The following is a 27,268-nucleotide window of genomic DNA, read 5'->3' as shown; positions in this document are numbered from 1 at the left end:
GGGTTCAGCTCCACCCTCGAGGCATTCATCGGTGGGGCCGTTCCAGAGGCAACAACCCCTCGGAATAGGAGGAACTGAGAGAGATGTCCTTGGAGCCATCAACCTGGCTCTTGGAGACGGAGTTGGTTCAAGGGATGGAGATGTCAGGCTGGTTCTCATCCCAACTGCCATCTCACCATGCCACCGTGTCCCAAAGGCTTCCCCAGTGCCTCTGAAGCACAGTGTTTACCTTGAATCTGCTCCCAGCCATCTCAGCTCACCGGGGGAGGCCTGATCTCAACCTCCTGGAATGTAGCAATTAGCAGAAAGGAGGGAGGAGAAGGGGAAGCGACCCACCCATCAGCAGGGCAAGCTAATGACTGGTTGGCTTTGCTACAGATGCTTCTGGACAGGAGAGGAGATGGCCTGCGGGAGGTCACAGACCCCACCGCTGCTGCCTTCTGCCACTGAAGTGGGAGCAAAAGCCCTGGGTTTCTACTCCTGGGAGGAAGAGGAGCAGGTCCTGCGCCAGGTGAGCACTGCCGTGGCACTGATCCCAGGAGGTGCGACGAGGAAGCAGCAGCAGCTTGGCGAGGGGACCAGACCTGCTGCTCCGGTCCAGGGGCTGTGTCCTCCCTCTCTTGTGGGGGGAGATAGTGGCTCTTTGGTCCTGAGAAAGCTGGCTGCTTTGCTGGGGGGAAGGAGGATGGGGACTGGGACATCCCATGTGCACTGGCTATGGAGGGGAGCGGAACCTGTTCTCCCAGTCCGGAGGCTGGTGTGGACTAGGTCTGCTGGGCCTTGTACAATAGCCATCTGCGCTGGCTAGATGTGGCCAGGCAGGGACCAGGTACCCCACAGAAGCCAAGCCCTGCTGGGGATGCGGGTCCAGGTGCCCCTCTGAGCCCCCTCCATTACGAGGGAGGAAGGCAGGGACTGTTAGGGCTGACAGGCCCATTGCTGAGGGGGCGGTGAGAGGCTCTGACATGGCGGTGACGGGGGCCACGTCTGTCTTGTGTCCAGACTGAGGGATGGGACCAGTCTTGGAAGGCCCTGGTGTGGTCCGGTTATCACCCTCTCCTCATAGCAAACCCCAGGTCCAGCACATGGGCTGCTCCATGAGCCCTCACGTGGACTGTGCCGTGGTCTGTGTTTTCCCTCTGGTTTTGTTGGCATGGGCAGCGGGGAGCTGGCATGGAGAACACCCCACCCTCCTTCTCTTCCTCTGCTTTGAAAGAGAGCCGCTCTAGTGCGAGGCTCCCAGCCGCACCCCCCACGATCCCTGAGCCCTTGATCCCCTTCCAATGCCCGGGCTGGCTCCGCTGTACAGGGGCTGAGCGGGGAAGCTGGCAGCAGATCAAACGCAGCTAACAAGATGGATTTTCTGTGATAACAAACTCACCTTTTGCCTTGGCAAACCTGGTGCTGGGGGGAGAAATTGAGCTCCAGGCTGTTTTAGTACCTCCCTGGTGAATCTGGAAGGAGCTTGGCTTAAATGGGGTGGGGGCTTCTGGGACCTGTTGCTCACTCGTGTTGGCAGTACAATGTAGTGGTTGGAGCAGAGGAGTATCAGGACTCCGGGGTTCATATTTTGGGTGTGGGAGACTAGGAAACAGGACACCTGGGTCCTTTTGCTGCCTGGATGACTAGTAAGCATAGGAGAGGAGAGAGAGATGCTTTCCTTTTTCATTCTGTTCTGGGCTCTCCTGGGGAATTTGGAAGGGTTTTAATCGGTCATAATGACCCTCACTTTTTTCCTCTACGAAGCAGGAGGGTAACACGGCCCCGTCTTGAAGGGCTGCAAAGGTTTTGTGGCTGGCAGGCAGCCTCCTCCGCTTGCACGTAAGCCAAGTTCCAGGAGATTAGGAAAAGGCCGCTGTCCTGGAGCAGCTAGGAGATGGGTGTGTGTCGAAGGAGGAGGCAGGGGAGCCACGCACTTAAAACCAGCACCATTGAAACAGCACGCTGCAATCTCAACAAGGGTGGAAGGGATAAATAGGTCCCAGTGGAGAAATGCCAGAAGGCTGCAGCACGTACAGCCTGCTTGCTACATAGCAGAAGGATAACACAACCTTTACCTTTTTTTTCCCCCCCCCCTCGGTAACTCGGGCTCTGGGGAATGGACTAGAAAACAACTGACAGCCTCATGATGCAGGTATCACTTCCGTGCAAGCGACTGCAGAGCGAGGGCGTTGCTGCTCAGGGGCTGCGCGTGCTTCTGGCTGGGACCTGAAGCCAGGGGTCCTGGCTAGAGGGTCTTGCCCCTCCACGCAGGTCAGACCGATCTCCAGATTTGGGGTCAGGAAGGAATTTCACCCCGGTCAGACTGATGCGGCCGGGGGTCAGGGGTTGTTGCCTTCCTTCACAGCAGGGGCACGGCCTCTGCCTGGGGTATTGTGAGTCTATATTAACCTTTTACAGCAGCAGGATGTTGGCTGCCGCAGTCCACGTTTCCCTGTGGCAGCTTCAGTGCGATGTCTGTGGCAGGTCAGGGTTGCAACAAGTTGAGATGGTGGATGCATCTGGGATGGTTTGCCATGGGGCTGATCCTGCCTGGGGCAGGGAGTCGGATTCATGGTGACCCCTGGAGCTCCTTCCCAGCATCCCGCCGTCCCTATAATTGTGTCTACAGGGTGAGGTGGAAGCTGAGTTCAGCCAGATTCGCCAAGGGCCTGGACCCGTTCTTGGAGGAAAGGGGCATCAGTCGCTACCAGACCTTAAATGCTGGAGGCTGGAAACCCAGGTCAGACCCGAGCCCCTGTCTCTTTCGGCGGCTGATCTCTACCACGGTGAGAATGCTTTGGCTCACAAAGGATCACAGGAGCCAGCCCCCGCTGCTTTAGAGGGGCATTAAGCGTGAACCGCTGTGCGCCACAGGCCTGTTTGAGGCATGTGCCCCCTGGGAGCAGTTTGCCCCCGCTCTTGTTTGGGGGGTGCCCGCTTGATTTCTTGGCACAACTGGAACAAAAACAGGACCTGAGGACACATGCGCCAAGGGGGGGGGCGCGGTGCCTGTTGCTCTCGGGCATGTGACCGAGTCTGAGGGGGCAGCAGACGGTGCCCTGGGAAACCGGGGACGCGAGGGGACCAGGACACTGCAGGCCCTCCCTGCCGGGCAGGCGAGGGCCAGGGGAGGCGCCGCACAGCCAGGAGAGCAGCGGGTGGCTTTGGGGGCGGCGGGGCAGGGGCTGCAGCCTGGCGCTCGCCTCGGGGCCAGATGCACATGACGGCTGCGTGAAGGAGCCACCACCCGGGTGCGATGGCACACCGTGTCGCAGCGGAGCGCAGGCTCGTTTGCCCCGGGGCACGGGATGGAGGGTGCCGGGGCGCGAGAAGCTGAACAGGAGCCACCAGCCTGGCCCCATTGCCAAGGAGGCTAATGGCGCCTGGGGCTGCCTGAGGAGAGGGCTCGCCCCTCTCTCCTGGCTGGGGGCGTGCAGAGCCCGAGGGGGTTTTATTTTATGTTTGTATTAGACACGTATCAAAACTACAGAAAATGCCCCGGGGGGACGCGAGGCTACAGCACCAAAGGAGCCGCTCATTTGCATACAAGGCTCCGCCCCTAACAGCCGCCCGGGGGGCGAGGCGCCGCACCTGCCAGCGGTTGGGCGGGACTAGGCTGCCCGGATCCCCGCGGCTGGGGCGCGGCCGAATATAAGGGGCGGGGTGGCGCGCTGCGCGCTCAGTCGGGCTGGGACGGGACGCGGAGCGGGTTGCGGTCATGAACGGGCGCCGGGGCTGGTGCACGCTGGTAGAGGTGCAGCCGGACGTCCAGAGTCCGGTGAGCGGGCCCACGCGTGGAAGGGCGGTCGGAGGCCGGGAGCGGGGGCTATTGGGGTTGCTGGGTTGAAGTCCCAATGGCTCTAGCCCCTGCCCCGTTTAAAATTACTGGTTTCTAACCTCTGGCACCCCAATATGTCCCGTCCCTCCCCCCTTGCCCTGAGGTGTCTGCCCCTGCTTTGGTGAGGCTGTGAGGGACCCCTCTGTGAGGCACTGCAGTGGGGGCCAAGCCCCCATTGCTCCTTACCTGTTGGGGTACCCATGTGCTGTGCCCTGCTCTGCTGTATCCGGTCACCAGCCAGGTGCTGGGGTGTGGGGATTGGGGCGGTGCCAGCATTGGGCCGACTCCAGCACGACCGGGGCTCTGAGGCGTGTGTGATCTCCCTGGCAGGGGAGGGGAATGGGTCCCCTGACTCAGTTGCACAAACAGGAGGTAAGGTCTGGGGACAGAGCAGCTCCTTGGAAGATGGGTGATGAAGACCCCACTACCTACCACCCTGCGCCGCTTGCTGCTGCTTTCTTTGGCTTTAGAGAGCTGCCGTCATCGTGGACTGTGATCCAGATGATTGCTGCTTGATGTGTGACAAACATGGCTCATGGCTCTTCCCCCTCCCCCCCCCCCTTGACTTCCAAAGGTGTCAAACTCTGTTGGGCTCCTGTCAAACTGTGGTCTTGTGCTTCACTCTCATCCATCCTTAACCTTCTGTGTCTTAGTTACTCTCAAAGCCCCATGTCTTCCGTGCGGATTTAAGCTATCAGTCACTGTCTGCGTGGCATGTAGATTGGTGTCTTTTTCATGGGAATCGAAGCCATAGGTACGTTTTGTCTGCAACTGTTGGTGCTGGTTGGAGCAAACTGTAAGAGCCCCGGTAGGTGGCTGCAAAAGGACTTTCCTAGAGGCTAATGTGACCAGAAGCGGGGAATGCTTCACTTTCAGCTGTACATAGATTTAAAATACATAGCTTACTGATGATGCACCTCTTGCAATGATTATTGCCTTTGTGGAAAACTCAAATGCAGGACATGTGGTCTTTCTAGCATGCAAGCACAAATAACAATGTCCTGGTTGCGTCAGAAGAATTCCACACTTCTTGTTACTGTTCTTAATTTGCCTGTAGTCAGGATTTTAATTACTATGGGATTTCAATAATAAGAGCAGAGTAATTTGATTTGTCATCTGCTGCTGGTAGTCCATAGGTTAGGGTTGCTAGGGGCTCGATTACTGTGCACCCTGTGTTTTTTATTTCTTCCCTATTGTTCCTTTCCCCTGAATTGCGTTCAGCAGGACTCATTCTTTGTAAGCAGGCCAGACCTGGGGTGTGGCCAGTTGTTGTTGGCTTGGATTCTTCTTGAGTTTAGTAGTAATAAAGCAGAGGCCAAAAAATGCAGACCTGGCTTACCTCAGACCCCTGCGTCTTTAGGGAGGGGGGAGTGCGTTGTCACAACATGCCGGCAGCCTTCCTGTGTCAGCTACCTGATCCAACTTTCTCTCTCCACGAGGTATTAAGCAGGAGTGAAATTGGTTTTTTAATTCCATGGGGTGGAGTCCAGGGTGGAAACACGAAGATCTGGATTTTGTCTGTTCAGTTCTTCTTCCAAATTAATCTTGTCCGTGTTGAATTTCTCACTCTTGTGCCAGCATCTCTTGCTGATCTCTTTGTTCGCAAGAAGCAGATCAAATGTGACTCATCTTTCAAATCTCCTGCAGAGAATCCTAATTCCCCAGCTGCCTTTCTGACCATATAAGGAGCAATCGGTGCCTTGTGCATGCATGTCCAGTGTGTTTATTGCCATAACAATTGCTTCTGCAATCGTTTGCATCTTCAAAACACTTGATAAACGAGTGGCAGACAAGGTTCTTTGGGTAAATCCTAAATCTTTTATTTATCAGATTTACCCAAAGAACCTTGTCTGCCTATGTCCTTAGACCAGCATGGCTACAACCTACACCTCTGAAACGCTGGTTATTTAATTGCTCTTTGCGGTATCCCTCATGGTCAGGTCCCATTTCTGTTTTGTAAAGGGACCAAAAGGAAGTGATGTAACAGAGGTTAAAAAGCTGAGGCAGTGTTGCTGTCAAGGATTTTTGACTCTCAGTGCATTGAGGTAAACAGTTTTCTGTCTTTACTCCAGGGCTTGAAGTCTTCAGAGCCACTTGTTTTCTTCCCATGTTTTTTTTCCCTTGCCTCTAGACAGGGGAGAGAGCTGTGCTTAGAAGCTCTCCTCCTAATCAGATCCACTTGTCTCTTGACCTGGGACCAAAGCAAGCAGGAGGACATGTGCTCCCAAGACAAGATCTGAAATGGGCAGATACAGTGTATGGGAAACCTGTCCCTGTTTCCCTTTCTGAAGTGACCTAGCTTCAGTTATGCAGGAAATAGTCTCCTTTGGACAACTTAAATCTTGTGTCCTGAGCAATTTTCATAACCTTGCATCTCTTACTTGGTCCCCACGGCTGTATTGCTGCTGCTTAGCGTGAATAAACCTTGCTGTTGAGATGTCTGCTCTTTATTTAAAACCCAAAGCTACTCTAAATGGTGATGGTTTCTTGCCAGAATCCAACTTAAGAACTGACCCAAATTGCCCACCCACTGCTCGTCAGTCAATGGTTGTGAATTCTCTATGCCTGTGTGCAGGGATGGATTTGGGGTGGGGGTATACTGCTGCACTTGCACCCCTCTGATTCCTGGTTCACCCAGTGTTTAAAACCAGCTGCTTGGCAGTGCTGAGGGATTCATTTGAATGTCATGGCATATAATCTACCTGATTCTTTCCAAACATTTCATTCCACAGGTGTTAAACAACCCTCTCTCTTTTTAAAAAGTCTTGATGCTCCACCAATCAAGGCAACCTTTGTTCTGCCATTCTGCTGTCTGTTCTTTGCTTCTGGTCAGGTAGCTCCTATTTCACAACCTTGCATGTTGTTTTGAACTCATTCTAATGAAGTTACATTTGTTTTGCTTCAATCATTAACCACATAATCCAGCCTTAGGTCCCTGGTGTTTTAGTATGCATCTCACCATCTGCACCCCCCACCCCTTTTTTCAAAATCCTAGATCTATCCATGCATGCGTGTATTCGTGCTAAAGGCAGACAAGGATCTTTGGGTAAATCTGATATCTTTTATTAGACCAACTCAAATAGTTGAAAAAATTCTTCCAAAAAATATTTAGTTCTTGATACTAAAGAGCTTTTAGTAGGGTGAAATAACCACTAGCTCTTTGCAGCCCAGAGGCTCATACAATCTTGTCTGAGATGTTGCCATGTGATGTTTGTTTGAAACAAGGCTTTTTCCTTGGAAGAACATGGCTCTTCTTGCCAACCTGGATGTACTTGCCAACCTGGATGTGCAGAACATGTTCTGCCTAGGGTGGAGAATTGATGTTTTTTTTTTAGCGTGCAGATTGGCAGTGCTTAAGGTTGTTTGGAAAGATCCCGGGAAGAAAACCAGAGCTGACTTCAGCAAGCTCCCAAAGGTTAAACCCATGTGAGAGAGGATTTGTCCCTGATATAACCTTTCTGGAGTTTCCAGAGTCAATCACATGCCAGCTGAAGCTCCTGGGGAAGCCGTGAGGTTGGGCTTGTCCTGGTACTGTCCCCTGCAAATCTCCTGGGGTTCCTAGGTCCTTCTGTGAAGTGAGCAGCTACCTGCGTGTGTTTAGCCAGGCAGCCATTTTGGGCTTGTGTTCATACTTCTTTTTGCACATTTCATTCTTCCAGAAAGTTGATCTCAGCAGAAAAGGAACTGGCTAATTAGTTATTGCAGGGTGTTGTCAGAATAAGGAAATAAGCCGGAGCCTGGAAAAAGCAACCGAAATGTGAGTCAGCTCCTGCCATCTGCAGGTGCAAACAACTGGACAGGGCCTTTTTTCAGGTTGGTTTGAGTTTTCTTCAGATGACTTTCATCAGGCTTGGATCCAGATTCCAAGGTGTTTGCTCACAGCATTTCAAACCATCTCCTTTGTTGGGCAGGTTTTTGCAGTGCACATGCAGACCTGTGGCAGGGTGACTCACTGCCCAGCCCTGCTCCAGCAGCATGTTCAACAGGGTGCATGTTCTCCCTGCTTAGAAGCACACATTGTGGGTTGGCCTTGGCACTTTTCCCTGCAAAGGAATGGACTTTTTTGCTGCTCCCTCACCCACTGCTGGTCCAAACCAGACACATTCCCTCTTACATCACTGCCAACACACCAGTTTTCTTCTAACCTCTGTATATTGAAAAGTTCACTGAATCTGTACTTCTGCCTCTGCTTGCTTTTGTCCTTGTCATGATTGATTCCCATCTGCCTCCCAAGAACTACTGCACCAGGTTTTGCTCTCTCTGGTCTAGGGTTGCTGCTGTCAAATTTCAACTTGGGGCTTAATGCTGATGACAATGATCTCACTGAACTTCTACAATCTTCAGGTCTTTTCTTGAGGCAAGAGGTGTCCATGGGTGGATCTAGGGCTTTGAAAAGGGGGGTACACATGGTGTGATGCATAATCACATAGACATGACACATTTTTCTTCCGTTGAAGAGAAACTAGAAGCTTTACTAATATGCTACGGGGCTAGTGGTGTTTTATTCAATTCATTTATTCAAAAATTCAGTCATTTCTACACCTGAGTTAATATGACCACGCCTGAGCTAAGGTGTTTAGCTAGAGCTAAGAATAGTTTGGAAGGCTGAAGCAGAGGAGAGGCATTACCAGGAATGACAAACAGCAGTGGTGCAGGGAAAGTTTGCATAATGGAGCAGAAAAGCCAGTAAAGGAAAGAGGGTCTTTAACACCTGCAGAGTGGAGAGAATAGTAGGGTCATGAGCCACAAAATCAATTGACACGGTCAGCAGTGCCTGCCTAGAAATGCTGCTGCCCCTTCCAGGCAGTTGGTTTTAAACTTTAGGTGGAGCAGGACTCAAAGCAGGTGCAGCTACACCACCGCTCCCACCATCGATCTGTCCCTGCACATGCCCACTGAAAGTGGATGGAGCAATGATCTTTGAAGTTTGGTTCCCAGAGGGAGCCAGTTGCAGGGAACTTTGGAACTTAAAGACCAGATCTCCTAAACCATTTGAGCACCACTGGCCAGTCCATTCGCTGCCCACCATTCAGAAAGGCTCTAGTCTTTGTGATCTGAAAATATGCCTATGTGAGGGTGGCTTTCAGCGTTTGGCATTGGGTCGGGTGACAGAGTGCTGGAGGCCAGATCTGGCTTGTGGGCTGTGGGTTGAATACCCCTGGTCTAGCTGCTTTGCAAGACCACCAGCTCGTTAACTGCCAACAGGTCTTTTGCATGAAGAAACTCTGAAGTATGTCCTAAAACTGAGTATACATTTCCATGTAATTACTTGGAGTCCGTTTGACCTTAAGTAACGCTAAAACTTAGCCTGTTCAGAAAGCGTCCTCTGATTTGGGATTTAACTGCTGCCACTCTTCTCTTCTGTTATATAATTAGTTTCTCAGAATAATTTAATTGCCCTTTATGTAAATAGCCAGAGAAGTAGGGCATGGGGATGAAGCAATCTGAGCACGCGAGTGGAGTGGTGAGAGCAAGACTGCATCGGAGAATCGCTTCAATAGGAGGAAATGCTGGTAAATAATGGCTTTGGGCCAAGATCATAGGATGCCTGCAGGAGAGCTCCTTGTGTCCTGTGGTGTTGGAATTGGCAGGAGATGAATATACCCTGACTATTTTGACAGTAAATACAGGTGTTTTTTTGGAATCTACTTCCTGGTGTGGTGCTTTTTTCTGAAGCCTTTGCTCAGATGGCGTGTGGAGATATTGCTGAAAGTTGATGGCATAGGCAGGGCTGCTCAGCTCCAGCCTGTGGGTCAAATCCGGCCCATGGGGCTCCTCCCAGGTTGGGAAATTTGGTGGGGGGGAACAGTAGCAAATACTGCGACCCCTCCTGTACTGCCAGATTCCCAAACCCTATATGGCTGGATTGCTGCCCAGCCATGCCCCCTCTCCTTCTCCCTGCATGGCCAGTCTGGGCCAAGCTACTCCCTCACCCCTCGTGGCTGGATTGGGGCTGGTCTACAGCTTCTTCCCATACCACTGCGGCTTGCTTGGGGCCAGACAATGCCCGCTTCCACCCAGTATGGTCAGATTGGGGCCAGTCTATGTCCCCTTCCTTGCCCCTTTCCCTGTTTCTCATTGTGGCTGGCTTCAGCCCTTCCCCAGTGCAGCTGGATCGGAGCTGAGCTGCTCCCTGACCCTCAGCATGACTATATTGGACCCCGCTTCGCCCACCCCATGCACCATATCGGGCTCAGCAGCTGGACTGGGCCTGTGTCCATCCAGCCCACAGGGCAAAAAATGTTGGGCACCACTGGCATAGGGGAGTATCTTGCTGACGAACACCTTTGCAGCTTGGTGTGGAGTCGGTTTGACAGTGCTGTTGGCAGCCCTGTGCTCTGAGATGCAACTGCCCACCTGTGCCTGGCAGCTCGCTTGTCATTTTCCAGCCGCCCATTTTGCTCCTTATGCTAATACTGACATGAAGTCCAGGGGGGAGGGCAAACCCCTGTAAAAAGATTACACATGGGATGTGTTTCTTTTCATGGCAGAGTTAAGGTTGCTGGGGAGTGTGTGGAACTCTGGCTGCTTGTGGCAGTGCCAAGTTGACAGGCTTTAGGCTGGAGGAGCAGGGGAGCCGCTGGTCTGGGGGTGTGAACTCTTGCCTCTTTTAGGGAAAAAACTGCTGGTGCTGCAGAACCAAGGAATCCGAGCTCGTGCTGACTGATCTGTGCAACTGGGACCCCTGCCACACATTATACCTATTGCACAGTTGCCTTGTGACTAGCGCAGTAAATGTAAACTGTGTATACATGCAAATTAACTTAAAGTCCAGCCAGCTGTACAGCTAGTGCTTGAAAACACATCATAGCTTTATAGCTGGTGTCCCTCCAGCTTGAATTTGCACCTGTAGGTAGTCCTGTGGCTAGGAGATGGCAGCTACTGCCATCCTCCAGCTGCTGGGGAGCACGATGCACATCCGGGGTTGAGAGACTGTAAGGCAATGTGGTTTCCCAGTCACAGGGGTTTGGGGACTGTCCAGGCAGTGGCTGAAAGATCGTGGTAGTGTGGATCATGCATTAGATCCCATCATGACTTTAGCTGTAGTTGTAGAGGAGCCTGCATTTGTCCAGCTGCTGCTCTTGGCCCCTCAAGCACAGACTGGGGTGATGAGCCCCCATGCTGGCTTGTTCTCCTATCTGACACCCCCAGCTGAGGCCAGTTGCATCCCCTAGGTTTCTCAGCTTGGGACTGTTCCAGAGGCTTTGGCACAGCTAGCAACTAGCTTTGACGTGCACTGAGCATGGCTGTAGAACCTAGCCTGCATGGCAGGCTCCCAGTGATGCTCTATTCAACCAACCAATGCTTTTCCATGGCCTCCAGAAGCCACAGCCCTGCAGTGGAGGTCACAAGGTCCTGGCACTGTTTTTGGGGAGAGTGGCTCTACACAGCCTTGGCTGCCTGGGGCTTTCCCTGCCTATGCAGGGTGCTTATGGTGTCTCAAAGGGAGGAACCAATTCATCCATCCTTGGTGCTTCACCCTGGAGAAGCTTGTCACCTGTCACACTTGGTAGCAGCCTAACATATGCAGCATCCCCCAAATAACCCTGTCACACACATGCTGAACATGGCCTTTCAGAATAGGGCTGGTATAACCTTCCCAGCTGACCAATGCCACCCAGATGGCATCTCCTCAAAGGAGATAAAACAAGAAGTTGCCTTTGTTACTTGTGTCTTTCCCATCACTGGAAGGAGTTTGAGGGGTGCAGATAGATCTGTCTGGTAGGATGGCAAAGATCTTTTCTGTTGGCATTTGAGATTGGCATTAACTGCATTGCGCACTGCACTGGGAGAGGAGAGAGTGTCTCCTCTGACTTCGCGGCTGTGGAGGGGGCAGCCCAACTCCTTTGTAACGTCCGGCTTTGGCCTTTTTGTTTCAGGACAGTGTGACGGTGCTGCGGCTGACTCTGCAGAATGACCCGCCGGGCAGCTGGCGGGAGCCAGTGAAGCAGAAGGTGCGTATCCCTTGGTACAAACACCTCATTGCCTGCATAAATGGCAACTTTTTGCTTGCCCTGATTTGGAGTTGTGTCAAACATGATGGAACGTTTGACTGATTTCAGAAGAGTGGAAGTGCTCCTGCATGTCTCCTCTCCTTTGGCTTGCCTGTGTGCATTGTTCCCATTGTATTAACTCCAGGGAGGAGGAGAAGAGTTTTGGTAAGGGATCTCAGTGGTCTGTGCCACTTGTTACAATGGAGAGAACCCAGTCTAAGGACCTTTGCGGTTAGCGTTTCTCTGTGAAACTTATCTCCCACACTGCACTTCACTCGGCCTCCATTTGTTGGAGGGCTGCAAGTTGATGGCTGAGGTGCTCTGCTAGGAGCTGAGCAGGCTGTTTTGAACTAGTTGCCTCTGTCTAAACTGGGGTGTCAAAGATGCAGCCTGTGGGCTGGATCTGGCCTGTGGTGCCCCATCATATGGCCCCTGAATCGTGCTGCACATGGTGTCTCTGGCTGGTCCAGGATCTTAACTGGATGCAGCACCCACCCAGCTGGCATTGTCTCAGAATAATAGCCTTGGGTTCCAGACTGGCTGGGGTGGATGCCATGTGTGGTGTGGGTACTATATGTAGCACAGGTCCCAGACCACCTGGAGCATGCGCAGAATTGGGTGTGGGGTGGGGGAAGAGGTTCTCAGCTAGGTAAGTTTGACACCTAAGCCTCTTGATCTAAGCCTCTTGCTATGTTATCCCTTGCAGCCAGTTGGAAAGGCCTTTGCCATGGTGGCCAACAGGTCAAGCAACGGTCACTCCCTGGCTTCAGAATGCATCAAATCCAACGACGGCCACGAGGAGATCATCAAGGTTAGACATGGCTGTGCTCCCCTGCCAGTTGGAATGAACTTCTTTGGGGACTTGGATGAAGCTAACCTCACTGCTTCGTGCAGACTCAGAACCTAGGGGTGGACTCTACAAGCAGGGAATCAGCCACCATAATCATGTGTGCCCTTAAGTGGGGAGTGAGCTGGTGGCCACGTCTACACAGCAGCTTTCCCTGAAACAGTCCAGTCTGAAATGAAGTTGTCTCGCCTTGTTCCAGTTACTTGCCTTCCCCTGATTTTAGCAGAGCTGCTGAGTAGTGTTTCCATGTTTAGAGGCAGGAACTGGATTCAGTTAGCATGAACTGGCCTGAGCAGGAGCTCTGAGAACCGAAACAACAACAAAAAACCTGAGTGTTAGGGTTTGCTGGGAGAGCATAGAGAAATGCTTTAAAATCTAAGTGTGAGAGGTAAGGATGCCTGGGGGGGTGGGGGTGTGATCTCTCTTATTGGATCAGTTGCCCGGGTGGTATAAAGCTGAACAAACTTTCGAATGCAACCATTCTTCATCTAGTCAGAGCATGACAGGCAGACCCCAGCAGTCTCTGTTGCTGATCAGCTCTGCTGGAAAGAGCAGGCTGGAAGCAGCAGTTTTCAAAGCAGGTTGGAATTGGTGTCAGTTGGGTGTACGGGTTCCAGCAGCAGCCTGGCAAAGGTGGGATTGGAAGAAAAGGGCAAGTCTGTGAGGATTTTGAAGGACTTGGGACCTTGTTTGTTGTCTGACTGAAACGATTCTGTGCTCTTGGAGCCATTTCACAGGTGCATCTGTTTCTGTCCAATTCAGGTTTACCTAAGAGGAAGGGGTCAGGAGAAGGCAAAGCCAGAGGAGAGCATCAGCCAGCTGAAGAGGGACGTCCGTTACGTCCAAGAGGTAATTATCTGCGGCAAGCGGCCAAGTGGGAAGGATCAGTAGGAACTTAGCTGCTTGAATTCCTTCCATGTCTGTGCGCTTGGGTCTGGGAACCATGTTGGAAACTTCTTTCCTGGAACTTGCATTCTTTGTAAAGAAATCTTTCAACTCAGATATTTCCCCGCTTTGCTTCTGCCCCAGGTTCTGGGCACAGTGGTCTATGGTTGAGAGGCTTCTCAGACTGCCTTGATGGGTCAGGTGCGAGTGGGCTGCCCAAGCCCTTTTCTCTGTGCCCAAGCAAGCTGACACCAGAGCAGTACCCTCTGTTGTGCTGACTTGCCTGGACAGGGCTGTGCTCAAATCAGGCTCCTGGAAATTAACTTGCCCTGACTAATTGCTTTGCTGCACAGCCTGGATTCGAATGCCTGAGCTCTCCTGTGCCATGCCCGGGCATATACCCAGAGCTACTCCTTAGATGGCAGCTTCTTGGGGCTTGCCCCACCTTTGAGGAGGTAAGAGGCACTTTAAGGGTGAACTCTTCCCTTTCCCCATTGCAGTCACAATGGGAGGGTGTGATACTTGGGAGGCAGAGAGCTGGTTGCAGGCAGCGGAGAGTTGAGATCAATGCCTGGGTTCTTGCTGGGCTGTTTTGCTTGTCTCCATAACTCTGCTGAGGGGATTTGTTGAAGCAGTTAATGTTGGCCACTGTGTGGCAGCAGCCATGTGGGTGGAGTGGGCCTGCGGCTCTGAGCTGATGGATGTTTCCCTTGGCTCCATCCTGCACTGTCCTTCTTCATCTTGGGATCCAGCCTCTAGCTGGATCTCCTGCTCCCGCCCCCCCCCCCCAAAAAAAAAAAATAAAAAAAAATAAAAAATAAAAAAAGGAAACTGTTTGCACTGCCTCTTACTGTTGTAACTGGAACCCAGATGTAAAGTAACTGGAATAGTCAAAATACTTTTGGAAGCTAATTTTTAAAAGCACCGAGGCCTCAGCCATCCCTAGCATGTTAGAGCCACTGATGGTTGCTCTCTAAGCTGCTAAGATCCTTCATCTTTCACGTATGGTATTTAAGCTTCTGGGGCATTGCTATTACAGCTTGCTTGTAAGTTGTCCTGGTGAGTTTTGTGCGGGTGAGTTGCTCCCTTGTCTCTGGTTGAACCCATACAAGTGACAAGCCTCAAGGCAAAGTTTTCTTCAATACCAACTTAGGCCTGGTCTAACCTTAAGCTGAAACGTTTTCATGCTACCAGAACAATGACAGCCATAACTGTGTTTTGACCCAGCCAATAGCAGTTCTTATGTGATGTTCTTATGGTCTAATGTGACCCACATAGTCCAGGCTTATATTATGCTTTATTATAAAGACCCTGGATCAGTGATGAGTGTGGTCCAAAGTGATAGTTGAAGCATCCCCTGCTCCCACTTAATGCCTGCTGTTGAGCAAGGTGCTTAAAGCGCTCTATATTATGGATTATTAATATCTCCACTTGGTGTTGGTATTGCCAGAGCAGTGATCCTGTATACTAGTGGTGTGGGTCCTTTTCTTCGACTGGATTTTGATATCTTAGGTGCAAAAGTGTGTGTGTGTGTGTCTTCATTTCCAAGGGACCCAGACATGTGGGACTGTGTGTGTGGTAGCTGCTCCCCTGATGTCTGTGAAGAGTACCCTGTGAATGACAGGGATGATTAATGACAGATTAGTGGCTCCTTGGGGGTATCACTCGGTTGTCCACAGCTGTGCTTCATCTTTAAACCAACTCAGTAAGATGAGGAAGCCATTAACTGGCAATAGGATGGGCCAGCCACTAGCCATAAAATCAACCTGATACAAGACCTGCCTTGTCTAAGCTCACATGCAGTATGTGATGTCTTCCCAGCCCATTCTGGGCATCTGTGCCAAGTTTGATTTTTATATAACAAAGCAGCTAGTGCTGTTCCTGAAGCCAAAGCTAAATGGACTTGCATTTACTAGGCTGGAACTTCTTTGAAGAACCTGCGGGAAGAGATAAGTAATAAGCCTGAGAACCCACAAGGAGCTAAGAGCAGCCTGCGGCCTGCCCAGGTAACAGGGATCTCCCTTAAATCAAATTGCCGTGATGCTTCACTTGCCAAAAGCAGACATGAAGTCATGGCAAAGTGCACCCTTGGGATTGATGTCTCCACAGCTGAACAATAGCTGCTGGAGATGCTGAAGGAAGATCTGCAGAAGCCAGCAATGATTGAAATGGACTGGCACTTCAGATGCAAGGGTGCCCTAATATCAAAATTACCACCTTCTTTAATCATTACAGTCTTGCAGGGATCTCTACCAATCAATAGCTTGCATGGCTTCTGTCTAAGTTGTGAGCCTAGTTTTTTAAGGAGGGCTCGTGATGTTTTTGTTTTTGTTTTTTTCCGTAGGTCACGCTGGAAAAACAGAATGGAGTCTGGCACCCTGAGAGCTTGCATACCAGCTCTGTGGACCAGGTGTGTAACAGAAACAGAGAGGGGCTTCAGAGCAGTTAATGTGTTCTCATTTGTTGAGCTCGGGGGGGGGTGTAGATTCAAGGCTGAGCCACGTCAGCTGCATAATTCCCCCTTTGCTCTCTGAAGCTCAGGCATGTTATACTGACCTTATTTGTACCTAGGGAGAAATCGAGTGCATTTTCACATGCGTTGTTACAAGGTTTTTTCACAAGAATCTCGTGGATACAGGGAAAATTTAAGGGGTCAATTCTGTCTGAAGTGAATGGAGAGAAGCGATTAGCTGTTAGCGTTAAGTCCAGCAGAAAGTAGGATGGGGTGGTTGCTTAGACACCGACTGGGTCAGAGAGGCACGAGCTACCATAGATAACATCCTTCTCCATTAGATACTGTGAAAAGGCTTTCTGAACCAGTTAGTCTCTAAGGTGCCACCCTGCCCTCTTACCCTGATAGCCTCTTACCCTTGAGTTATGTTGCATTGAGGTTAAGAGTTCTGACGCTGTGCATGCAGAGAGGAGATGGGTCTGCTTGGCCAGAGACCAGGCGATGACAGAGTTCCCCCGTTCATGTGTCCTCAGGAGGAGGATTATGTGGGTGAAGATGTGGAGAAAATCCGGGAGACAGCAAAAAGACTGTTCACGAGGCTGCAGGAAACAGAGAAGCGACACCAGTTGGATAGGAAAGCCTTTGAGGTGAGTAGGCAGTGAACATCCACTGTGGCAAGAGCAATGTGTACGCCTGCCTGAGCGGGTTGCTTCAGCATGCCACAGGGGGCTGAGACCAATAGCCCCTCTTCTCTCCATGCAGCAGTTACCAGCTGTCAGAAGTGGGTGGGGAAAGATGATATGCACATTAAGGATTATAAACCATACCCAGGCTTGGGTAGCTTTTAGCCATTGATTTTAAAAGATAAAACAATTCTAATGAGTCCAATCAAGGCGACACCAAGCCGTGAGGCAAAAGGACGAGTCCTCAGGTTCCATAAGCCAATAGATTTCAACTTGTTAAGACTCAAGGTGCCTCTTGAAAAATGCCAGCTTAGTTTTCACTCTTTTCGTGACTACAGAAAAATAATAGAGCAGTTGTTCTGCTGCAAAGTACTCTGAAAGACCACAGCTATGGATTTCTATTTGCAATCTCTAGGTTTCTCTTGAAGTTACGGTTGCACACCTAACAATGCTAACATTGTGCAGCACCCCACAGTACCCTTGAAAGGATCTTAAGGCACTCCAGAGTGCTGTGGCACCCTGGTTAAGAATTGCTGTAAGTCAGTGGAGGCCCTTATTTGGTATAGTCATTAGGCAGAGCCTGGTTGCATTTCCACACTGGTTTTTTGATTCACACAATCTGACTCCAGGAAATGTAGCCACGAAGAGGCCCTTGCTCAGGACCAATTTCGGCCAGTCTTTTCCTTAGCCACCTCCAGGTCCTAACACTTTCCATTAACTCAAGGACTTTCTGTGAACGCTTGTTGTGCTCATCTGGGCACAAGTTGCCCAGATAGTGTAGGTGGTGGAGCCTGTTCTCTTAACCTGAGGGTCCAGGGTTAGAGCCCCTGCTCAGGCAGGTGGTTGCTTGGTGTGCAGTAGGTCAGACTAAGCTACCTCTTTGCTGATAGAACAGTTGGCGAGGTTGGGAAGTGTTGCCTCTGCTTTATAGGTGAGGGGAGACGGCCAAAAAAATGAGACTACTCTCTCAATGGTCTTGCCGGGAGTCTGAAGTAGAGCTGAACACAGACTGTAGCTCCTGTGTGCCCTAGTCCTGCCTCCTCCAGAGAATCGTGGCTTTCAGACTTGGCTTGCCTCTGGGTCGCAGGGAAGGCAGTTCCGAGTCATGATGATACAGTCTGATGTGTTTCCCAAGAATGAAGAACCCCAACACCTCTGTGGCAGTCAGTGAAGTCACTGCATACACATGGGCCAACAAGGCATGGCCAAGCCTCACCTAGCTGGTTCTCTCGGCATCTTGAGAACAGGTAGAGAAGGTCCAGGGAAGGGCACAAGTATGATTAATGGCATAGAGGGGCATTCCCTATGAGGAGAGACTAAAGAGGCCAAGCCTGTTCAGTTTAATAAAGAGACTTTTTTTTTTGAGGGGGGGAAAGGATAAGGGTTTCCAAAATACTAAATGGAGAAGAGAAAGCCAATAGGGATTTAGTATCGACTGTCTCACCCAATACAAACACAGGGTCACAACATGAAACTAGTAGGTCATAAGTTTAAAGCTGACACAAGGAAGTTCTTTTCTGCCCAGTGTATCATTAAAGCGTAGAACTTGTTGCCACCAGATACGGGGGATGCTGAGAGTTTAGCCAGTACCTACTGCGCATGGGGGTGAGGGGCACGGTCTCCGAATCAGAACTTCCTAGACCTTAAATGCTGGAGGCTGCAGGGGAGAGGAACAGTGGAAAGGACCCAGGTCACTCTCCCTTTCAGCCTCCACTCTGCCTCTGCATGACACCGGGGACTGGGCAAGACGTCTGGCCTAGGCAATGGCAACTCTTATGTTCTTATGAAGAACTAGTGTAACTACATGAGGGGCCATGGCACCAGCTGTCTGGCCGGGACCCAGCTGCAATTTCACCTTGAGTGAGTGGCTCCATGGGAATCTGTGGGTATTTTCCTGATCTGTGTTCACACTCAGCTCTTCCAGCACCTCATCCTTCCTCCTCAGCTGCTTGAGGGCTGGGATCAGGCTTTGCCACGACAGCTCCTATCTGCTTGGCAGTGCTGACAAAGTGGGGGCTGGGACTCTCCATGTCCCCAAAGCATCACTCATTCATGGTCCCTTCTCTTGGCAATGACTGTGAACCACCGGAGCATGGTGGAGCCTGCCAGCCACTGCCTGCTCCTCTTGCCAGTCGCAGCCTGAAGCAGCTGCTGTTGCTCATGCCCTTCATCTCTCCCAGCTGGAAGGATCATGCTTGGGGCAACTTCCTGGGGCAGCAGGCTTTGTTACTTTTGCTCTTGCTGAGATGCCATAGAGCTTGGTGGGGACATGTACTGGGGCATGTGGATAGGAGTAAGGCTTTGGGAGATGGATCAGGTTGTATTACCACGGTTCAGAAGCGGCAGTTTCTGTTGCCTTGCTTGGAGCTTAAATGAACTGTTCTCAGGGTGAAAACCATGCAGCCCTGAAATGGTTGGAGAGAAGTGATTTCTGCACATGTGCATGCTGTTCTGGCAGGGAATGCTGGAAATTGGGGCTTGTTCCACTGCCCTCCACATGGAGCTGGGCCACTTGTTCAGGGTAGTGACCATCTACATGTGCTAACAGGCCAGCTAAGTGTAACCAGCAGCAGCTTTCCACCGTGTGAGGCTCAGTTGCTGCCTAGAGACAGGAGACAAGGCATCAGCCTATTGGATTTGGGTGCATTACAAGCACTGGGGATGGGGGAGGGGCATTTGGGCAGGGACAACCCCCCCCCCCTTCCAGCTTTACTTACATAGCACAAAATTTTCCAGCCACGTGCTGATGTAGGCCTGGTTTGCCATCAGTCTGCTACAGTTCTGCTGTCTAATCAAGGGGTCTTGGGAAGTGGGAACAAGCGGGAATTGTCCCTGCAAGGGAGCTGAGCTTGGGACTGGGAGCTGGGCGTTTCAGCCTCCCTGACACAGTCTGGCCTTGGGGACATTGGGAAGGTTGAGTTTTGAATCCCTGCCTCGCATGGCTGACTGCTAACCAGGCTTGGGGTGGGAGGCATGTCTAACCCAGGCCCTGCCACAGGGTTCCAGCACTAGCCTCTGTTCCTCAGCCAAGGGGGCTGTTGGCTTGGAGAGCACCAGGCTGCCCTTGGCAAACCCAGGGGAAGAACCCGCCATCACAGTGGTGACAGGAGGCTTCCTTGCGTGCATGCCAGGGGAGTGGGAACCCATGCCTCTCTTGTCCTGTGTTACAGACAACTGTGTCTCAGTACCAGAGAGAAGTTGAGGAAACTACAGCGGCTCGAGGGAGAGCAGAGGAGAGAGCAGCGGCAAAGGAAGCAGAGGTGGAGGAGCTGCAGCGGCTTGTGCTGGGCATGGAAAAGGTACTGCTTAGTCCAGGAATGAGGGGTGGATCTGGATTGGAGTGCAGTGATGCAGCTGCACGATTCTTGCTGTACCCAAAGTTTAAAGCCAAGTGTCTGGTAGTGGGAGCAGCATTTCTATTCAGGCAGTGCTGAGGAAGTCACTTAACTTCACGGCTCATTGTCTTCTATCTGGTTCCTTCTTATCTCTTTGTTCAATATGTGTTAATGCCCCTCTTTCCTTTTTAAATAGTCTTTAATGACTCTGTGAATCGAGCTGTCCTTTCTTTTGCAATTCTGCTGTGTGTTAGCTGCTCTTGGTAACCTATTTCCCATTTCACAGCCCTGCAAAATATTTTTTCACTTTAGCTAAGAAAAACTAACTTGGGTGTAGAAATCTCAACTCAGGTGAACGTTAGCTCAGGCCTGGAAATAATTTTCAATGGAGGCTCTGGCAAGATGCTCAGGAGGGCTCATTTCATGAATCTGAGAGATGTATGTTTAACTATAACAACTACAGGGCTGACACAACATCTTTGTATTATTTTTGCCTGGTCTATTGTGTTTTCATATGTGATATGGCAAATTAATGCACATGCCAGTAAAGGTTTTTATTTTTTTGGCTTCAATCTTAAATTGAATGCTATAGCTCTAGGCCTGTTGCTTATAAGTGAACCTTCTAGTTCCTTTTTGCCTGCAGAAAAATTGTGTTGTGTTGTATGAGATGATGCATCATGCCATCTGTACCCCCCTTCTTAAAACCCTAGATCTGCTCATGGCTAGGAAGCAGGGCTCACAGTGGTTTTAAGGTGTCAGGCTCCTGGGCAGTGCTGCTGGGGGGGGAAGAGGGGCACGGTGCTTGCAGTGTGTGAGCCTAGCTGCTGTTCAGCTCTATGGAGCGATTCAGAAGCCTTGTTCAGACTGGCATGCTTTCTGCCCTGCCAAGGGGCAGTTTGAGGGTGGCTGAATCAAGGTCCAGTAGATGGATGCCTAGCTAATAACCCCTCCTGACCCCCAGCATACAGACTGGCATTCTGGGTAGAGAGGCTGAGGTTTGCTGGAGAGCATCAGATGTTGAGTAACTTGGCTTGGAACTGTTTTGTTTCACAGATCAGCACTGCATAGGAAGGCAAGGAGCTGACCGGTCTGGAGCTCAGCCTCCCAGAAGCTGCTTGAAGGCTTCCAAAGGGAGAGATCCAGTCTCTTTTTTTTTTTTTTTTTTTTTTTCATATGGGACCTGAGTGTTTCACTGACCATCAGTGGTTAGATGGCAGGGACACCTATGCATCTTCTACCTCACTCAGACCTCAGGGATTCTGATCCTGGATTTCTGGTCTGTTTGCACTGATGATTGAGGTCCTGACAGTCTAACCTGCTGCCAGGGTGTAGCCTGGATGCAAAGCCTTCTTGGGATACGGGGCACTGGCCAAGGATGATGTGAGCTTCCCTTGGCTGTGTGGGGATGTGTCCAGGGCAGCATGGGGCAAGATGCTAGAGCACACTGCAGGTGAATCTTGGTTTGCTTCTAGTTGGGCTGCCCCTGCCACATATGTCTGTGGCCCAGTATCTCAGCTGAATCCAATGCTAGGAAAGCCCTGTAACTTCTGCCCTTCCCAGCAGGATCCTGATCTTTCCCTGCTCTGCCAATCCACATGGCCCCATGCATTATGCCTGCTGTGAACAAGAGACTGGGCAGGACCTGGTCTTGCTTGCTCCCCAGCTCTGCAGCTTGTCCTGTCCCATCTGTTGCAGGAGCATCAGAGTCTGCTGAAGAAGATGAAGGAAAGCGAAGATGAGCTGGAGAAACTGAGGAGCCTGGAAAGTGACCGGCTCACTGAGCAGGAGAGGTGAGGCCCAGTCTGAGATGGGTGCTGGGGCTCCTTGGCCACCACTGTGGCAGCTTGGGTTATGGTTCTTGTAGAAAGCATAGTACGGCAGCTTTCTCAGGGAGCTGACTAAGCACTAGTGCTGCAAAGAGCTACGGAGTACTCAGCAGAGGCCTCTAGTGGCTCCACTGGGAAAGCAGGTCTTGAGCTATCCCACATCAAACCCACCTTACTTCATTCTTCGCTGCCTTTGCTTGCTGCCCCTGCTTTAGGATCTCCCTGGTCATGGTCTCTGTGCTCAATGACCTCACTCCAGATAAATTCAAGCCCTGTGTGTCTCTGCTCACACCTGTTGTCATCCTATCTCTGACCCTTCACTGTGCCTTCTGCTCAGTGATCCCTTGCCCCTCCTTATCTTGTTGGGTGTCTGTCCCTGTTCCTTCACAAGAAGGACACTGGTTCTAGGAAGGATGACTGGTGAGGAAAGGTTCAATGAGTTGTGATGATTTAGTCTGGAGAAGATCGAAGCGGTATAGGAGAACTCTTTAAATATGTGAAGGGTGCTCGTGTGGAAGGAGGAGGTAGCCTGTTCTGTGGTTGTAGGGGAGACCAATGTCTGAAATTGTAGCAGGGGAAATTGAGATTGGAGCTGAGGAACTTTCTTGCTCTGAGGGTGGTTTGGCGTTGGAACAGGCTGCCCAGAGAGGGGGTGGGACCTCTGTCCTTGGGAGTTTGAAACAGCAGGGTGGACAGACACATGTTTAGGATGGTTTAGATAAGAATCATCTTGCCTTGAGCAGGGGGTTGGACTAGACCTGCCCAGCTGATGACCTCTGTGATTCTAACAGAAGTCCTCCACGTCCCTGTACTGGACTTCCCATCTCTACTGTCCATACTTAGCCCAGCCCATAGAGGAAAGAAGTTGTGAGCAGGCTGATTCTCAGGAGGGCTCTGCTTGAGATGCAGGAAGAAGAAGGGGTGGAATCTTTATCTTTGGGCATTTATAAGAGCAGGTTGGACAAACACTTGTCTGGGATGGTTTGGTCAGGGATGATCCTGCCTTGAGCAGAGGGCTGGACTAGATGTGACCTCCTGAGACCCCTGCCAATCTGACTTCTATGATTCTTCAGGTCTTTCAAGTATTGGGATGTGGTCCAGATAGTTCTATGCAAGATGCTTTCATTGGCAAAAATGCGGTAGTTCTTGATGAATTGCAGCTTCTTACAAGGCCTGGATGATGCCATTAATGCCTCCCTGCGCTAACGTGAGTTGATTAGAAGGCTCTTCATGATTCTCCTGTGCTGCCTTCCCAGGTCGGCCAAGCTGGAGAAGGAAGTGGCTATGCTGCGGGAGAAGATCCATCACCTTGATGACATGCTGAAGAGTCAGCAGCGCAAAGTCCGGCACATGATCGAGCAGGTGGGTGGCACCTCATATGCAACTGGGGCTGACTCAAGCTGTCATGGGTCTGATCAGGTGGTGAGTGCGGGTCAGCCAAGAGTCAATATTACCATGAGCCTAGAGCTGGGAGACCCAAGATGGGCAAGTAGGCCCAAGCAGGGATACTGGGAGAACTACTGTAGAGACAAGGCCCAAGAAAGTGGGGGTCTTGTAGCTCTTCCATCAGGGGCTTCTGGCCTCCATTGGTCCTCCCAGATCACCTGATCCCCTGTTGGGAATCTCAAGGGAGGGCACAGCTGAACTGGAGCAGGCTGTTTCTGGTGGATTTGCAGCCTGGTCCTCTGTCTGTAGGCATGAGGACTTGGGTTTTAAATCCCAGAGGCTATGACAAGAGCATCCCCCCTTCTGCTTCCCCAGCCCCACCCTCGGAGGCAGGGGTGGTCTCCTGGGGCTGAGATCCTGGAAGGTCAGATCTAAAGGAACAGGGACTCTGATAGGAGTCGGACCCAAGACTGGCAGTTTGTAGGCAGAGAGTTGCTCTTCTCTGTCAGCAGTAAGTGTGGCCTTTTAGCTACAGGGGGGCCTGTATGGGAATCTCTGGCAGCAAAACTCCTTGGTGAGTTCTTTAGCCTGCCCACAGAGTCCCTGCTCCAATTAAAAGCAGGTGATAGACACCCAATAGCTTGGCACTGGGAAAGCTGAAGGGACGGCTGTGCTGTCTGCCCTGCTTTCCAGATGCCCTGTCCAGCCTGAGCCGTGTCTGAGCTAGTGTTGTAACCTTCTCACAAACTCCCTTTGCAGCTGCAGAACTCAAAAACGGTGATCCAAGCCAAGGACGCGATTATCCAGGAGCTCAGAGAGCAAGTAGCCCACCTGACAGCCGAGGTATGCTTGTTCTACTCTGCTCATCTGCCCCTTACAGCTGAGGATGAGAGCCTGCTATTAACCCATAAGATCCTTCCTCTTAAACTTGCTACAGAAATGTGTCTGTGAGTCCTTTTGCTCAGCGTCAGGCTGGTTTCATACATGGGATCAAGAAGAAATTTTACCCCATGGTCAATTTGAAGCAGGCTTGTAGGGGTGGGACTGAGGGGTGTTTGCCTTCCTTTGTAGTAGAGGCTTGGCTGTCTGCCTAAAATCTCTCGAGCGTATATTAATAACCTTTTATAGAAGCAGGACATTGGCTGCCACGGTTGCCCTGCTTTATGTGCGTCACGTTTGGGTGTAATGTCCCGTGTTGTGTCAGGGCTGACAGTAGTTTTATGAAGAGTTTAGATGATGAGTTTGTCTAGGCTAGTTTGGACAGTGCTGATCCTGCCTCAGGCATGTGGTTGGACTAGGTGTGACCTCTGGAGGTCCCTCCAACCCTGCTTCTTTACGATTTCTATGACTGCATTTTACCCCCAAAGTTGTGTGTGTGTGTGTGTGTGTGTGTGCGCGCGTGCGTGCCAAATGGAAAAATTGCAGTGTTAAGCTGGGTTCCATGACCTTGAATTCACAGCAGTGCAGTGTCAAACAGATCTCTTCCTTTACTTAAAATCTGAGCATGCATTAGCAGTTCTTAAGCTTTTTCTTTCCTCGCTGTTGACTTTGAGTTGGGACAGTGTATGGGCACAAAACCCCTTCCCTAACTCTAGAGAAAAAACCCACCTGAAACAGCTGGTGTAACTGAAGCTGAATCCATCTGCTTTGTTCTTATCTGAAGTCCAGTTTTAATTCATATAGATTAAAATGTGTCATGGTGGAGCTTGATCTTAGTGGAGTCTGACAGTAGTTCTCTAGCCCCCCTCGGAAAATGCCAGCTCTTGGCTTTCGCTCATTTTTTGACTATGGATGAATAACAGAGCAATTCTTTTGTTGCAGAGAGCTCAGAGAGACCACAGCAGGGCAGCGTTTTCATGACCACAGACTTTTATTTGAAATCTTTGAGTTTATCTTGTGAATCGATATGGGTGTTTTCACACTTAACAGTGTTACTATTGCATGGCACCCTTAAAAGGATCTCACAGCACCCCAGGGTATCATTCATCCTGGCTGAAAATTACTAGGGTACAGGGATCAGAAAAGCATGAAAGCACACTCAGGCTTTTCTTCGGAGGAAACTTTATCTGAAGCATCAGTGTCTGCAATTGGCAGAGAAAGCAACAGAAATATCCCAGGAGATTATAAAATAGTCCATCTGTGCCTGGAGACTCCAGGTCACACAGACACTCTGGTCAAGGTATTGATCTGTGGTATTTGGTGGAGGGAGCAGAACTGTCTGTTCAGTGCAGTCTCCCAGTGGAGTGGGCAAACCCTGGGCTGCTTTCCAGAGCCCAGCCAGCTGTCTGTTTTCATTCTACCCTTGTCAGCGTTTCTTGCCTTCTGCTGTCTACCTGGCTTTTAACTTCTGGGTCCATTCTCTTTCAGAATCTGGAGATGCATGAACGCATTGATCACCTGATTGAGAAGCAAATCAACCTTGGCGGCTCCAGCTTCAGCTCCCGGCCACGATCAAAATCGGAGTGCATGAGCAGGTGAGCAGGGTCCCTGAACTGGTCTCTAGGAGGCTAGAAAGGCCCCATGGGATGCTGCTGCTTTGGGGAGCTGAGGCCTGGCCTGGGCAGGGGGGAGGAGATTGGTGTCCTGGTGGTGCTGCCTCTGTCAGACCTTTGACCAAATTACTTGTTAAATGGAAGGCATTTCCTTACCTCACCAGGGCATAGTTGTTTGGTCCCTTCCTGTTTGAGGCTCGACTGTAGGCAGGGGCCACGAGGTTCTAGCTCGATGTGAAAGCTGTGGGCGGCATGGCCTGGCTTGAACAAGTACTTCTCTTTTTGTCCTGTAGCAAGAGTCTGGCGGGTCCCCTGAAACCCAAACCGCTGCCTCTCATCAGAGTGGTGGAAACCTGAGCATCCTGGCACTGCTTTTCACCTGTGGGGACTCCGTTTGCTGCCTCTGACCCGATCTTCCCCCTTCCCTGCCATTCTCCGGCTTCGTGGCCACTGCTGCCTCCCTCTGCTCACCAGACACGGAGAGAACTGTAGCACTTCAAGGAACAACGTGCCACCTCCAGCGCTAGCAGAGCTGCAAGTTATTGATGCTTCTACTTGTCTCTGCTGGGCTCCAGTGTGCAGCAGGACATGCTCGTTGGACAGGGTATGCGTAGTGTATCTGGCAGGGGCTGACCAATGGGTGTACATACAAGACTTCCTGAGGCCAAGAGCATCCCTGCTACAGGTCTTCCCAGTTGCATGCTGAAGGCTGGTATTGCTCTATGAGGAGTCCTGTGCTACACTGGACTCCTACCTTCAACTAACCAGCTAGGACTTCTGGTTTTCAATCTTTCTATAAAAGATCTGCTTCTAGGCTCCTCCTAACATGGCACGATGCCACTTCCAGCTTAGAGCCTAGTACACAGCAAACCGTCTGCCCCAGTATACCATGCTCTGAACACCCAGCTACTCCCTTCTATTCTGGACCCAGCTGAAGAGATGCGTGGCAGTATCAAAGCACCTAAGATGCCTTTCAGCAGCCCCTTTTCTGAGTGCGTACAGATTAGTAGCACCCGTGGTAGCTATTGAAGCAGCAGGGGTTTGGTTTGCACTTGTATTTATTCCAGTAAATTATTATTGTCTGTAGAGTAGGGGCTAATGCCGTAGCTTTCGGCAGTGTATTTAGGGAGTGCGTGTTTCCTAGACAGAGTGGAAAGTGCTAGCTAGCAGGCTTGACTGCTATTCTCTGACTTGCATGCGATTGGGAAAAGGATGGACTTCTCTTGTTCTGCATCAGCCACAGAGGAGTGCTATCAACACCCAGTACAGCCAATGTATAATACAGCAAAATCCAGTGCTGCCAAAGGCACCAATGGAACAGCTCCATGCAGAAGACCCTGTGCCTTAACTCCTCTGTGTCCCAATGAGCTGTAGATGATTGAATAAATTACTGGTATACATCTGGCGGGTGCGTGGATGTGTTGCATGGGCTTGATGGTTGGTGTGGGCCCCTGGCTGGATTATCTATCGGTCCCAGGAGGGCACTTGCGGTCACTAGGGTTTTCTTATTATCCGATTTCCTTCTGTTGTGCTGGAACTTCCTGTTCC

General features: G+C 50.9%; 1 protein-coding gene across 3 annotated transcripts; it reads left to right on the top strand.

The window, feature by feature from the left end:
- The first annotated feature begins 354 nt into the window (after positions 1-354).
- TUFT1 (tuftelin 1) lies at positions 355-27,122 on the top strand. 3 transcript variants are annotated; one of them, XM_090054302.1, is made up of 13 exons: positions 355-511; positions 11,701-11,775; positions 12,521-12,625; positions 13,424-13,510; positions 15,463-15,552; positions 15,891-15,956; positions 16,532-16,645; positions 19,852-19,980; positions 21,712-21,806; positions 23,099-23,204; positions 23,988-24,071; positions 25,596-25,702; positions 26,014-27,122. In XM_090054302.1, exons 1-13 carry the CDS (start codon positions 356-358, stop codon positions 26,075-26,077), a joined length of 1,278 nt encoding a protein of 425 aa, XP_089910428.1. In that variant the 5' UTR covers position 355; the 3' UTR covers positions 26,078-27,122. The 3 variants fall into 3 exon arrangements, with proteins under 3 accessions (XP_089910428.1, XP_089910429.1, XP_089910430.1); XM_090054304.1 differs by lacking the exon at positions 355-511 and adding an exon at positions 3,678-3,760; XM_090054303.1 differs by lacking the exon at positions 15,463-15,552 and having other exon boundaries at positions 356-511.
- Positions 27,123-27,268: the final 146 nt, after the last annotated feature.

This window comes from Crocodylus siamensis, chromosome 6 (assembly GCF_052110815.1).
Source record: "Crocodylus siamensis isolate JL-2025a chromosome 6, ASM5211081v1, whole genome shotgun sequence".
Lineage (NCBI taxonomy): Eukaryota > Metazoa > Chordata > Crocodylia > Crocodylidae > Crocodylus > Crocodylus siamensis.
The sequence above is the reverse complement of the archived record's forward strand: the minus strand, read 5'-3'. Positions and strand labels throughout refer to the sequence as shown.